Source organism: Artemia franciscana, chromosome 4, assembly GCF_032884065.1.
Source record: "Artemia franciscana chromosome 4, ASM3288406v1, whole genome shotgun sequence".
In the NCBI taxonomy this organism is placed as follows: Eukaryota; Metazoa; Arthropoda; class Branchiopoda; order Anostraca; family Artemiidae; genus Artemia; species Artemia franciscana.
In genome coordinates, this window is record NC_088866.1 from 13,824,110 (window position 1) to 13,840,281 (window position 16,172).

The following is a 16,172-nucleotide window of genomic DNA, read 5'->3' on the forward strand; positions in this document are numbered from 1 at the left end:
CAACAACTTATTAATAAACTAGTGATATGTTTGTAACCACTTTCAATACCTTTGGTGTCCCTTTAAGGGCTCAAGATGCAATTGAGTAAATGAGATGGAAAGATGTAAAATAAGGTTTGAATTATTATGCTTGAATACTTATTCCAACAACATATTTATGAACCAGTAATATGTTTTAAGCACTTTTCAATACCTTTACTAATATTAATAACTTCTTTGTATGGATACAAAAATAAAATACCAGCCACTTTTCAACAAACTTTTTCAGCAGTCTTTCCAGCCACTTTTGTAAACCTTATCAAGCTTCAGCACCAAACGCCTTCTTGGTTTCAATATCTGAAAGATCATCCAAATTGGAAAAAATCAACACACATATAGTTATTTTTTTTCTAAATTCTCCGCCATGGAGAGATCCATTGGACCTTATCGCTCTGAAGTGCGAATTAAGGTAACTAAGGTAATGGAAAATTGAGGCCCCTGAGTGTCATCTTCAAGTACTCCATAAGGATAAATCTTATTATTCTGATCTGTATGTTTTTTAGCTTTGAATGTGGAATAGACACAAGAATATAACTTTAACCCAAAGCATCATTCAGGAAAACATAGATGATGTTTGCCTGTTTTCTAAAGCATTTGGACTGCCCATTTCTGTTCCAAAAACAAAGAAAATAGTTTTTTATAACCAACAAACAACCCTCCAACCACATGTGATGATGTCAAGAATAACAATATCAAAACAACCCTTCGTCCCAATGCAACTTGCAGGATCTAAATGGGGATCTTCACCAAAATTGATTATTGATTTTTATAAACTGTATAATCGATCTAAAATGGAATATGGCATTCAATTTCTTGCAAGTGTCCCAGTAAATTTGTTTAAAACCCCTGAGACACTCCAAAATTCCACCATAAGAGTTGCATTGGGGCTCCATAAACATACTGCTGTAGATAAGCTAAAAGAATTCTCTGGATTACCTGCTCTGAAAAACGGAGCTACTATGCAGAGAAACCACTTCTTTACAGAAATACAATATTATGGTTATAAACATGCAGTCTTTCCAGCCACTTTTGTAAACCTTATCAAGCTTCAGTACCAAATGTCTTCTTGGTGTCAATATCTGAAAGATCATCCAAATTGGAAAAAATCAACACGCATATAGTTATTTTCTTCCAAATTCTCCACCATGGGAAATGGAGGCCCCTGAGTGTCATCTCCAAGTGCTCCCTAAGAATAAATCTTATTATTCTGATCAGTATGTTTTTCAGCTTTTTGCCAATTAAATTTTCTCACCATTTCCTGAACATACTCAAGTTTACAAAGACGGCTTAGTAAATGGATCAAATGCAGAACCAGGGGTTTGCATTCCTTATATTTTCTTGAATATATAATTAATTCTCCCATCCAATTCTTCCACTTCAATTTTGTCAGCAGACCTATTAGCCATTCAAAAAGCACTAGAAGTTATTGTCAATCTCAGACCTACTTCAAAAAGAGTGTTAATTCTCACAGATTCAAGTTCTACCACCCAACTAATCGAAAAAAGGAATTATGAGGCTGCTGACTCGGATTTAAAATCAATTAGATATTCCCTTCTGAGCTTTATGAATGCTGACTCTTCAGTTTGTTTCCACCATATTCCCAGGGATAAAGGACTGACCCACAATATGACAGCTGATAGGATAACTAATAAAGGAAAAAAATGCTTGCCCCCGTCCAGACTCAAAACTTGGAATCTTCAAGACATTGTAAAACACTGAGGAAAAAGAAAGTGCAATCCATTCTGGAATTCCCTATTTCAATCAAAGGATGATTCAGTGCAGTATTACAGGTTAAAATCTGAATACCTGTTGCTAAATTCTCTTCAATTCCAATGGAATCTGCATCAGTGCATCAGAATCTACACCAATGGAATCTACCCTCCCCTCCAATATATCTTATTGGAGTGTTATGTACTGGCACCACACACCACAAAGATCAAGATAAGCTGCCAGAAAATGAGTGTTCCAGAATCATTTGATTCCATCAATAATTTACAACTACATCATAACACTGAAAGACCAATCTCTAATTTGATAATTTAAATCATGAAGAGGACAACGGAACATTGATAGTATTCTGTAGTGGAGAAGAGACCAAGAATGAGTAGGAAGAGCTGTATGGGTACCGGCTGACCTATTGGCCTTAAATTTCTGGGAACAGGCAGCACAGGAACTTGCACTTCCCACAACCTGTTATCAAAATAGTGGCTTACAATTGACATAGCTAGTGGAGTGTATTTTTATTTTTAGGTGTTGTTTTATGAAGACATAGAATCATTGCTAACCATTTCTGCAAGGACTGCTGAAGAAAAAGAAGGATTGAAGATACTAATTCGAAATCAAAGGGGTAAGAGAACTGCATGGTAGTTCATATACCCTCATACAGATTCTGGAACTGGAAAATATTGGCAACTTGGCAACAGCAACAACAACAAAGAAAATTCGAAACCAGTAAACGTTGATATCTCAAGGGAATTAAAATTATATATCACCAGTTAAAAAATAAACAAACACATAAACAGAATAAAACACCAAAGTAAGTAACTATAATATAACACTTTAGGGTCTATTAATAAGGAAAATAGCCAACTAGGTTTGTGAAAATCTCTTTGACTCACAATTTGAGGCCACAATCCACAAATTAAATTTCACAACAACACATGGGTTTGTTGACCATCGGTGTTTTGCCACATATAAGATATGGCAAGAATTCTCTGCTTAAACAGCGTTGACATGCATGTCTAGCTAGAATCCTGTGTATATAGATGTGTCTGGCCAGAAATCAATGTCTAGAAATCTACCATTCCCAAGAAGAATTCAGTGCATTGCTAAAACCACAGATTTCATTTTCAAATAGATTACAGTTGTCATTTCTAGCCAATCAAGAGAGCTTATGTGGGTAAAACTTTCAAAATTGTAATCCCTGTTTTTACTGTCACAAGATATGGATAAAACAAGCTAAATAATTGCCTTAGCGTGCTTCACTATGACATCTAGTGCTGCAATTTTTTTTTCTAAAATGAAAAAAATAATTAATGAGAAAACAAATATTAAATTTCAGTTTAAAAATGTAACATAGATGATGAAAATAGTGGAACTTGACACATTCTGATTAGCTCTGATTAAAAAAAAATCCTAGACTTTGCGTTCTAGAGTCTAGAACTGGATGCTTAGCTGTAATTTGTCTAACCAAGCACCAAATTTTAATTGTGAACAGTAGTCGTCTAGACATTGCTGTCTGGCCAGCCACATGTCTAGACAATGTAGAGGGTCAAAGCAGAATCAATAACCTCATTTTATTTTAAATTTCACATCCCAGAGAAATCTTCTGTTCATGCTGTTTTCCCCAGGAGCTGGTGTTTACCTCCTCCAGAAAACACCCCCATGGAGAATCCCCCCCGTTTTCCTTCTGTATAATTCCAGATCTTCACTAGTAGAGAAGTCGAAATTTCTACTCTCCTGTTTAAGTCAGAGGCAACTGTATAGCATTGTCTATATTAATAACCCATTTATTCAAAGCATTAATATTTGATCATATATTTTTTCCCAGAGGTACTTCATGTGGAAGGGGTCGTCAAATAAATTTTGGAGGGGGCTCAGTCAATTGGATACCAAAAGTTCCAGTGCCCTTTTCTAAGATTTAGCCTGTTTTTAAATCAATTGCTACCAAATGTGTTTTCAATGACTACAGTGTTTTTAATAAATTCTTATTCTAGTTTAATGGCTGTTGTGTTTCAGCTGTTGTTTTGAAAGAGCCTTCAGATAAATACAGAATTAGTTCTAAGGGAGGGACAAGGGGAGGTTGGAGGTAGGAATTGATATATAATCATCTGGGCCATATCTTGGACCATGTTATATCCTGATGCATAGTTATTGGCCTTTTCAAATATGATGAACAAAATGGCTATCTCAAAATTTATTTGGACGACTTCGGGGGAAAAGGAGTGGGGTAGGGGGCCTATTTGCCCTCCAGTCTTTTTGGTCACTTCAAAAGAGTACTAGAACTTCTAATTTCCATTTGAATGAGCCCTCTCACGATATTCCAGGACGACTAGGTTAATACAGTCACCCCTGGAAAATAACACAAAAACGAATTAACATGCATCCGTGATCTCTCTTCTGGCAAAAAATAGAAAATTCCACATTTTTACAGATAGAAGCTTGAAAGCTCTTCAGTAGGGTTCTCTAATATGCTCAATGTGATGGTGTAATTTTTATTAAGATTCTGTTGCTTTTGCGGGGGAGGGGCTGGTGGGTGTATCTTCCTTTTTTCTAAAAAAGGCAAATTTTCTCAGTCTTGTAACCGTTGATGGGTAATACTAAACTTAATGAAACTTGTATATTTGAAATCAGCATGAAAATATGATTCTTTTGATATATGTATATTGGTATCAAAGTTCTTTTTTTTAGATTTTTGGTTACTTTTGAGCTGGGTTGCTCCTTACTTACAGTCCGTTACCACGAACTGTTTGATAAACGTTAATGAGAAATTGGACTGAAGGGGAATTACTAGAGAAAAGGACTTTAAAGTATTCAGAAAAGTTAATTTTTGCTTTAATATATTTTTGGCTTCCTCTATGTTACATAGAAAAAAAAAGTTTAGACAAAGATTAAATATTGTGGAACTGTCATTCCTTTATTCGCGTGATCTTTATGCTAAAGCTATACTTTGCTAATAGTCCGGTAAATTTCAATGGCATTTTGAAATCACAGTACGGAGAACATCTTTTTGGGGGTATAATCCCCTTATCATCTATACAATAGTTAATGTTTATTTTAAGTTTCATCCGTGTTAAGTTAAGTTTCATTACATTACTGTGATTAAGGTAGAAATCGAGGTTAGTTACTGGTTTTTTATTAAGTCAGGGGTTAATCAGGATTATGTTCTGTCCCCTTTTATATGAATTGTGTAAATGGAATTTCTCCTAAGAAGCACAGCAAAGGCAATGGGAGAGCATGGCTTATGCTGATGACTTTAAGCATCCTTGATGGAAGTGCTAATAAAATATAGACAAGAACCAAGAGCTCGTATGGCACTTGTGACGATGCTAGAACCTGAAATTAGAATCGGTACTAGAGTTATCGAATTCATCGTCCTAGCACGTCGAGAAGCACCGAACTCGCCAAAGCACTAGAAATCCCTCCAATTTCCCCAAAGAGATCGGATCCGGTCCGGTTATGTCAATCACGTATGAAGAACTTGTGTTTATTCTTCCCATCAATTTTCATCCTGATCTCTCCACTCCAAAATTTTCGATTTCGAAGATTTCCGTTTCCCCCATCCACTCCCTATGTCCCGAATTGAAAATAGAACATCTGGGGCATAAGATCTTTCTATATGTCAAGTTTCATGAAGATCCAATCATCCATTCGTAAGATAAACATGCCTCCATTTTCATGATTTCCGTTCCCTCCAGCCCCCTCCCAGATGGTCGAAACGGGGAAACGACTGTTATCAAGTCAAATTGTGCAGGTCCCTGACACGCCTACCAATTTTCATCGTCCTAGCACGTCCAGAAGCACCGGACTCGCCAAAACACTGGAAATCTCTCCCCCCAACTCCCCCAAAGAGAGCGAATCTGTTCTGGTTATGTCAATCACGTATCTAGGACTTGTGCTGATTTTTCCCACTAAGTTTCATTCCGATCTCTCCACTCTAAGTATTTTTCATGATTTCAGGTTTCCCCTTCTAACTCCCCCCAATGTCACCGGATTCGGTCGGTATTTAAAATAAGAGCCCTGAGACACGATACCCTTCTAAAATCAAATTTCATTACGAACCGATTACCCGTTTGTACGTTAAAAATACCTCGTTTTTTCTAATCTTTCCAAATTAACCTTCCCCCCACTCCCCCTCAGATGGTCAAATCGGAGAAACGCCTATTTCTAAATTAATCTGGTCAGGTTCCTGGTACGCCTACTAAATTTCATCATCCTAGCTTATCTGGAAGTGCCCAAACTAGCAAAACCGGACCGACAGACTGACAGACATACCAACAGAAAGACTGAAATTGCGATCGCTATATATCACTTTGTAAATACGAAGTGCCATAAAAACTTTTAGATTTTGGAAGTTGAGGGTGCAAGAATAGGTTTGAAATTTTACGTTAAGAAGACTAAGTTGTTAGGGCTAGGAATAAATGGAGATGAAAAGGTGATGTTGGGTAACAAGAAGATTGATCAAGTGAACAGCTTCACTTACCTAGGTAAAATTATTAGTAAAGATGGTGGGTTCAGTGATGATGTTAAAATTAGAATAGCCAAAACCCAAGGTGTTTTTCACAGTTGGAAAAAGTTTGGAAGAATATGAAAATAAGTATGCGAACCAAGATTAGAATATTGGAAGTTACAGTGATGACAGTGGTTAAGTGTGCTTCTAAAGTTTACGCGTTCTGTCAAACGGAAAAAGATATGCTCAAATGTTTTCCAGAGAAATTGCCTATGGATTCTTTTGGGTACCTGACTTGCTGACAGTATTTCGAACTGTAGGCTGTACGAAAAGTGTGGTTCAACCTCGCTTTTTAGTTCTATAATAAGAAAAAGGTTGAGAATGCTAGGGCACATTGTGTGGATGAAGGATGACAGATTGCTTAAAATCATTCTTGTTGGCCAACCATCTAGGGTCAAGCAAAAAGTAAGATATCCCTGGTAGTGGTTGGATAAAGTCGTAAAGAAAGATTTAAAGGAATGAGAACTTTTTTAGAGAGTATAAAAAGGGAGTCTGAGCAGATTGGGATCAAGGAGAAGCGTGTGTAGCTGTGCAGGCCTCAGGTGGCTTGGTGCTGTAGTGATTTGTTAGTAGTATTAATTCGAAATAGGGGCACTTATTCATAAAAAATCTTCAGGGGTAAGGATTTTCTCATATTTGTTTATTTTAATCAAGATCAAAAAGGGCTATTTTCAAAATCTATGGGGATTTTGAAATCTCCCTAGATTTCTGTAAATTTGAATCCCCATAGTATTTCTGTAAATTAAAACAAAAACGATATTTTCCAAATTTGTAAGAGGCGAAATATAAGGAAAGCAACATTTTTAGTCTTCTTATTTTCAAACATGCAACTACTGAGATTGTAGATTCTATATCACCATCTCTTTTAGTTTGTAGTACTGACCTGTCCTATCTGATAGATCCTGATTATGTTCTTCTACTTAGTTGATCTAAGGTAGTTTTAAAAGACAACCTTAATCAGCTCCAGAGTGACTGTATATCAATTGGACTACCTGTTAACATTGATAATTGTGAGTTTTAACTTATGGATACATTGCTAAATGCATTTTTTGCCCTTGGAAATCATTTCGTCCCCAAAGTGTCAGAGCTCAAATATCTTGGTATAATGATCTTGAATTCTGTATGCTACTCCCAGAAGTCCTGTGACTTGATTTATTACTGTTTATTAATTGCTTGTTATCTACCTTGACCAATGTGTTTTCAGTGAAAGACACTCAACAAAATGAAAACGTACTAACATAAGTATGCCTAATTTATACTGCTCTTATCTGAATACTATAGGAATTTCCAACTCAATTTTTAAGTCACCACTGTCAAGGTTGCTGAAAATTTGTGTTTTCTACGATAAAGTAAATCTAATATGAGTAATTTTTTCATTACCTTTTACTTGAGTGTCTACAAATATTTCTGTGTAATTTTTTACTTTGTTTTTACTTCTTCTTTTTTTTTGCACTCCACTATGATCTTTTCCATGTATTGAGCTATTTAGTAATATTATTCTGTACACTGTTGATTTTATTATCTGCTAATATTATCTTTATGGTTTTTTCCTGTTTAAAAAGAGTCTAACAAGGACGGCTGTTGCATAGACGGAAATTTGGCCTTAAATTTCTTTTTGATTTTTTATATAATTTTATTCATATATTGACTTTTATAGATTATACTTATTCTGTGATTAGCAGCAGCAGTAATGTAAATGTAGCTTGGTATTTAATTGTTTTTCACATTGCTTAAAGGCTCTTTTAAATTGTGGCGTCAATTTGGGAGGAGGGCATGTTGTCCCATCCATATTTTCGGCCCCTATATTCCCTAGATTGGGGAAAAAATACATTTACTTTTTTGAAATTACCCAATGCATTTTTTGGTAATTTCATTGAAAAAACCTACTAATTTGCCCCAACCTCTAGATTAAAAAAAACCTTTGCCTCCCCCCTTAAATTTTTGTGAATGAGCGCCACTAGAAACCTATGTAAAAAACACAGACATTTCTTATTTTAAGGCTATAATATTTCCGTTAGATGGGATATTGTCCATGAAGGCAAGCATGTTTTAATCACCGCTATGCTGGTTAATTTCAATGTATTCCATATATTAGATGGTATTTTCTTTCAATAAACCCGCTCAAACTATAAATGCAGATTTAACAAAGTTATATATATTTTTTAGGAGAACAATGACAGACAATTCCAGTGAAGGTTTAGGCAACAAGAGTGCATGGAGCATGAAACTCCCAGATTTTAAGAAGGAAGACAACCCTAATGGCCTAATTGAAGAAAGCTCTTTTGCCACCCTCTTTCCCAAATATAGAGAGAAATATCTACGAGAATGCTGGCCACTTGTTCAAAAAGTAGTTGGAGAGCATGAACTGAAAGCAGAATTAGATGTAATAGAAGGTTCTATGACTGTTACTACTACAAGAAAGACATGGGACCCATACATTATTCTGAAAGCTCGGGACATGATAAAGCTTTTAGCAAGGAGCGTTCCTTTTGAGCAAGCAATCAAAGTTCTGCAGGTTTGTAGTTTGTTCAATATTATTGTACTATTCGTTGACACTTTGGTGTGCTTTAAAGATGAAAAACAAAATGCTAAAAAAAATCTCAAATGCTATAGTGATCGATTTATTCAATTGAAAATTTAAAATAACAATTAAAACGAATTGATTTTTTTTATGCTTTTGTCTGTATCAATTCAAAAGGTAGAATTGAATTGTTGCAAAAACACTACTAAACATTTTTGCACTTTATTAATCATTTTAGAGATTGTGAACTGAGGTTATTGTTTGTGTAGGGTTATTTCAGTCTAATCATTCTATAACAATGAAACTAATATCTTACAGTAACAGTTACATATATCAGACGTATGGTCTAAATTTTTCCTTTCTTTTTTTTCCATTTAACACCTGTGGCATGATGTCATTATGTACTGACGGTGCTGACATCTATAAATCATAATATAAGTTTTACTTTTCACGCCATCCACGGTTATAACCTATGGTCATGTCATCATTTATCATCCTGTTTAGAAAATGTAGAATGTGTTCGTGAAAAAAATATTTTATTTTAATTTTTTTTTTATTACAAAAGGCATTAGGTTTTGCAAACACCTTTAAACAACTCCATGATGTTCCAGTATCCACCTAGTTGTGAAGAAAATAACGAATAAAAAGATGCTTTTGATGCAAAATGTTGTGGTTGTAGCCGCTCTCCTTATTTTTCAAGCCAATTGATTTTCCTTGTTGCTTAAACCAAGGAATTGTAAGTTGCCTTGGTATGTTTTCCGGCTAAAGAGTTCCAACGTTGTACTTTTTGATTCTATCAGACACCATTTTTAGGGGGTTTTCGGTTTTTTTGTTACTATGGGACGTGTTCGTCTCTTACTAGGTTGCAGCTACCACTGCCATTTTTAGGGGGGTTTTTGGTCATTTTTTTGTTACTATGGGACGTGTTTGTCTCTTACTAGGCTGCAGCTTCCACTGCGACCTCGGTTTAATTCGAATATATAGTTGCGCCGTAAAACCATATGAAATAAAAGATAGATAAAGCACAAAGAGAGAATTCACAATACAAAATACATAGAGCATGGCCAATATGAGGGGGTCCATACAGCTTGAACCGTATTGTCACCTTTGCTGAGCATAATAAGTACAAGATAATTCACGTTTCTTTGGATTTTGAGGCATGGTTTTCCCTTGAAAATTCTTATCTGTTGTATTTAGAGATGTGCTGCTCATACTAAAATGATTTTTCTTCGTTTTTAAGATAGGGATTTGTAATCCAGCTACTCAAGGTTTTAGACCACGAACACTCGATTAGCTATGGTAGACTAGCCTTATCTGGGCTAAAACTGATGTTTTATAGCTCAAAATGGCAGAAAAACGCACTGCAGTGCCATCTATTTTGATTCTTGGAAAAGGCGCTAGATGTTTTTATTTCTCCTTAGTGACCTCTCTCCTGATATTATGTGGTCACTACTTTGACATAATCATCCTTGAAAAGATGGGGATGAATCAGCCCTGATGTAAAAACCTGTTGTTGAAGATGAGAAGTTTTAAACCTCTAGTTCAGGGTTTTTCGACAATCTTCATTTTCATTTGGTGTTATTTTCATGGCCTAGCCTCCTTATACTCTGAACAGTGGAGGGCCTAGCCTCGAGTGTTTACTGTGATGGTCGTTGAACCAGGTGAAAGTTATCACATTTGTATTCGTTCATATAAGTATCTCTTTGTTTAAACAACTATCATAGTACTAAAAAGGGAGCGCTAAATGATTTTGCTTATACGATTACAGTGAAACTACTAAAAATTGTCACTTGTTCAATCCACTAGCAAAATAAGGCACAAAGGCGTTTGCAAATCTGTTACTTCGGCACTTGGCGGGCTGTAGTTTGTTCTGATGCCTGGTAAGTCTGGTGCTGCAGAAGATGAGAGAGTATTTGTGCTTTTCTTTTGCTCATAGCTATTTTTCTGAATTTATTAGTAAATCTTGTCTTCAATTGAACAAATTGAGCTCACTTCGTGAGTTCAAGAACACAAGGGCATTTTTAACACCATATCTACGTTTTTTTATGAACTTGTCTTGATAACACCACCATAAAGTGTCATATGATCCCAAAAAGGGAACAATGTTATTTGTGAAGTGGAATGGCTGACAAGCATGACCAGTGCCATTGCAATATCCACGGTCGAATATTTTTGATCGAATGTTTACAATGATCCTCTCGACCACTCATCCTCCCAGTCCCTTTAGTACATGAAAGAATAAATGATTTCTTAAAACTACACAGTGAAAAAGAAAAACCCACTGAAATTCCAAGCTCATTTGTGAATGATAAATGTATTCACCTATACCCCTGAAAAAAATTATTACTGGATATCAAACAGTTCGTGGTCACGAACTTTAGGTAAATACCGACCCGGCTCAATAGTAATTGAAACTCTAAAATACAGAATTTCAATACCAGTAGATATATAAAAAGAATCGACGAATTATGTGATTTCGAATATATAAGTTTCATAAAGTTTAGTTTTACTCATTAAAGGCTACGAGCGTGAGAAAATTTTCCTGATTCTTAAAAAGGGGAAACGCCCCCCTTAAAGTCATATAATCTAAAAAAATTGCACCATCAGATTCAGCATATCAGAAAACCCTACTGTAGATGTTTCAAGCTCTCATCTTGAATTTTTTTTTTCAAGGGTGATCGTATAGACCCAGTGGTCTTAGGATATCATGAGACGGCTCATTTGAATGGAAATCAAAAGTTCTAGTGCCCTGTCGAAGTTACCAAAAAGTTTGGAGGGCAACTAGGCCCCCTCTCCCGCCCATTTTTCCCTTAAATCTTCTGATCAAAATTAGAGATAGCCATTTTGTTTATAATATTTGAAAGGCCCAATAAATATGCCTTTGAATATACTCCCCCCCCCATAGCCCCAGGGGAAATGTCTTTAAGTTGTAAAAGTCGCCCATTGTTTACGCAAAGTATATATATATATATATATATATATATATATATATATATATATATATCTATATTTATAAAAATAAGTTGTCTGTCTGTCTGTCTGTGGATCAGGTGACGTCATGTTTCTGTGTCGACTGACGTCATGAAATTAGTTGTCGTCATTTTTGCTATGACGGTGACGTCATTAATGGTATTTAAGACATTTGTTCACGGAAAAATGTTTAATTGTAAAATGACTGAAGAACCTACAATGGCAACAGCCGAGGAAGCTGCTCAAAGAGTTAATGCCAAAAAACTTGCTGCTGATAGAGAAAGTAAGAAAAGAAAGCGTTCCGAGGAATCACAAGAACAGCAAGAAAACAGGCTTGCGGCTAAAGAACGCAAAACCGCGCAGTTAGATGAAAATCCACCTGGACAGCGAGAGTCAAAACATATCAAAACTGAAAATGATAGCGATGATGATTGGGTTTGGGATTTTGACTTGGATAAGGTCATCAATGCCTACCAGATTTAAGTTAAAAAAACAAAGGTTCGTCGATATGTACTTCATAGTGACGCTGAAAAATAAAGAAGAAAAAGAAAACTGAAAAAAGAAAAAAGGTAAAAAACTATAAAAAAACTAAAAAGAAAAAACACTCAAAGAGAAATTACAGACCGGGACACAAATGACGACCGAGACAGAGGGAATATAAGTGACGACCGGGAACCTCAAAGAGAAATTACAGACTGGGACACCCGGACACAAATCACGACCGGGACACAGGGAATATTTATGACGACCGGGACACAGGGACACAACTACAACGGGGACGCCGGGGGCACAGGCGGGATATATAAATGACGACCGGGACACAGGGATTGTTCGAATAGAAATTACAGACCGGGACACCGGGACACAAATGACGACCGGGACACAGGGAATATAAATGACGACCGGGACACTCAAAGAGAAATTACAAACTGGGACACCGGGACACAAATGACGACCGGGACACAGGGAATATAAATGACGACCGGGACACAGGGACACATCATTAGAATAATGAGGTATAGATCTGAATACGGATTGTTTTTCCCATGGACAATTATATGTTGCATGTTCAAGAGTCAGTAAACCTGACAATCTATTTATATGCACAGACAATGGGACAGCGAAGAATGTTGTATATTCGCATGTTTTACGTAGTTAAAAACATATATTTATATCTATCTCTATTCACAGGTGGGACACAGGGACACAACTACAATGGCGCGTAACTAATATGGCGCGTAACGACTTACGCGCGCGGGGGGCTTGGGGGGGGGCGCGAAGCGCCCCACCAACTAGGTGTTGGGGTGGCGCGAAGCGCCACCCAAACAGCTAGTATATATATATATATATATATATATATATATATATATATATATATATATATATACACGCAGGATATGTCTTAAATAATCAAATTTTTATCTGCGCCTCCTCAAAAATAAAGTTAATAATATGCGCCTCGATTCTTATCTATGTGACAAAGATGCATATAAATCGTGAAAAACTTTCAGGGAGGTTGCACGTAAAGCTTAAATTTATTACCCCGTTTAAATAAAAACTGACACTGTCATTTTTTTGTAACACTGCCCAAATTTGACAAAGATTTTTTGGGGAGTTGATGTTGTCTATTCTAAAAAACAAACAAAAATTGTATTCTCGCAGCTTATGAAAAATTAACACGTCACTGAAAACACCAAAGAGTAAATGATTTTGTAGAATTGAAATATAAATTGAATTCTCTTGGTTTGGTACGACTTTAAGATTATTTTTTTTGTAGACAAATCGTAAGTGAAGATGTCTGGACATTGTTCGGATTATGTACTAACCTCAGAATTTCCTAGTGAATATAATTAGGGCTTTTTTAGTTTATATCATGGTTTATTATTTCTTGATTTTGAATAACAGTCAAGTGCATTTGCACAGTTAAATTTTTATCATAGTAGCTACTGTCAATTCGATTTGTGAGACCAAGGAGCTGCCTTTGAAAATTGTCTGCCATTTTTCTTCTTCTTTTTTCTTCTTTTTTATGCTGTTTAATTCTCTTCCTCTTTTTTTCTTCTTTTTCATGCTGTTTAATGACTTCTCAGTCACGATTTTTTTTTTGCCTTAATTTTTCTAAGAATTTAAATTGAATATTAAAAGTTTGCTGGTGAAAGATCATTGACAGTCTTATAAACTAGTCTTCCATTTTCTGTAGGATACTCAGGGTAGCTTTCTGTTCCTAAAACAGTATCTTTTTTTGCGTTGATTTCTTTTTTTTAGTAAAGCACTAGTTTTTCGAAGTTCAATGTGCAAAAAAAAGCAACAGTAGTTGGTATTTTAGGTCATAGATATATGCTGCATTAGCCTCACAACAAAATCTTTTGTTCCTTTGAAACTTTATTTTCAAAGGAACAAAACTAGCTCCATTTGGAATTCATATTTTTCAGTTAGTTAAATATGAAAACCTAGAAACAAATATTAAAATGTAATAAAGAGTAAAATAAATTTTATTAGGATTATTTCACAATAGTATCATTGGAACCCATACAGCCAATTTGATTTTTTAAGTAAAATGTTTTCCAAGTTTTTGAGGAAGAATCTTGCTCCTCTTACCCCTTGGGGTAAGAGGAATTGGGGTCATTTGCCGGGGTATTCGCCGAGGTATTTACCGAAAGTTTGTTTCGGGGAAGGGGAAGCAACTCCAAACAAATTTAAGATACATAAAATGTAAAAAGTAAGTGGACAACTAGTTTAAAACTTTGAAAGTAGAATAGTCAAAAAGTAATTATTCTCGTCGCTAAATCAATAGAGCTGGAAACACTGGCTTTGATCTTAGATTTATTTAACACTGGCTTTAATCTTGGGGTAAGAGGAACAAGGAACAAAATCCACGTAGTTCGTCCACGTAGAAGCTTCGCTTGATTTGAATATGATCAATGGTTGATTCGTCATAGTTGCGGATTTGGTGTTTTACTATAAGTTCATAATTTAACTCTGATTTGTTTTGACTATAGTGTTGTTAATGTGCAAAACTTGAATTTCGGCAGGAATCTCTTGAAATAAACAATGCTGAACAAGTATCTGATGCATTTCTTGTCAATATGGACATTTTAGGAATTGCTTTACCCTGGAGTGGGAAGTTTCTCCTGTCTGCACAAATATTGGTATAAAAAAAACCTTCAGGGAAAATACTCTGATATACCTGGATCTTTGTTCGCCAATGTTCCCAGGGATATTGACAGAGCATCACTTAGCTGTTTGTTCTGTTTTTGTTTGTCTTTTTTTGTTATAATTGTTTGATACTTATTTATTTATAGGACGATATTGCTTGTGAGATAATTAGAATTGGTGGCTTAGTCAGGAATAAAGAGCGATTCACCAAACGGCGGCAGCGATTGATCGGTCCAAACGGTACGACTTTAAAGGCCATTGAATTATTAACCAACTGTTACATTGTTGTTCAGGGTAATACAGTGAGTGCTGTCGGCCCTTACAAGGGGCTACAGCATGCTCGTAATATTGTCATAGATACAATGAATAATATTCATCCTATATATAATATAAAGAAGATGATGATAAAAAGGGAATTGGCTAAGGATGAGGCATTGAAAAATGAGAACTGGGAACGATTCCTGCCGAAGTTTGAATCCAAAACTCTGAGTAAACGTAAACAGCCTCTTAAGAAGAAACAGAAGAAAGAATATACTCCATTTCCGCCGTCGCAGCCGCAGAGTAAAATTGACAAAGAGTTGGAAACTGGTGAATATTTCCTTAAAGAGGAAGAGAGGAAGGCAAAAAGAAAGCAAGAAAAGAGTAAAAAGCAGCAGGAAATGGACTTGGTTAGAGAAGAAAAGAGGAATAAGTCGTTCATACCTCCTGTAGAGCCAGAGAAGAAGAAGCAGACGGTTGACAATTCTGTGGATATCAACAAATTAAAAAAGAAAGTTAATAATATGAAAAAGAAAGTGAAAAGTAAATAAAGTTCAATTCTTTTATTTCTTTCTTTCTTTTAGTTCTTTCCTTTGCACTAATTGAAGTTCTATCTTGATCTTTTTGAGATAGCAGATATTCTGAACGTTTTGGTTTGACATTAGTCGTAGTTGCCAAAATTCCAATTTTTGGAAGAGGGTCCAAATGTTTTCTAAAGGAAGGGTAGTAACAGTTTCATGTGACCTTTTTTCTTTCTTCCAAAATTTGACACTGCATGTCTAGGGTGATTATCGATGATATCCTTTCTTTTGTACTATGGCTATCAACATTATTTCAATATTTGTGAATTTGACTCTGTATATAATGTTGAATCTTGTATATTTGACTCCTATTATTTTAATATGGGTGAATTTGACTCCTCGGTCTTGCAAAATCAAACACCGTCTGCAAGAATACAAGCTTTGAAAGTAATCGCAGTTTGAAGTTACAATTGGAAGCAAA

The 16,172-nt window shown here is 35.6% G+C and overlaps 1 protein-coding gene across 1 annotated transcript in view; it reads left to right on the forward strand.

Moving 5' to 3' along the window:
• LOC136026027 (KRR1 small subunit processome component homolog) overlaps positions 1-15,736 on the forward strand; it is a 29,556-nt gene extending 13,820 nt beyond the window's left edge. Inside the window, exons 2-3 of the mRNA XM_065702184.1 lie at positions 8,435-8,783; positions 15,059-15,736. Of these exons, the coding sequence (XP_065558256.1) occupies positions 8,442-8,783; positions 15,059-15,721 (1,005 nt within the window). The 5' untranslated portion in view covers positions 8,435-8,441 and the 3' untranslated portion in view covers positions 15,722-15,736. The remainder of the gene's footprint in view (positions 1-8,434; positions 8,784-15,058) is intronic.
• The last annotated feature ends 436 nt before the right edge of the window (positions 15,737-16,172 follow it).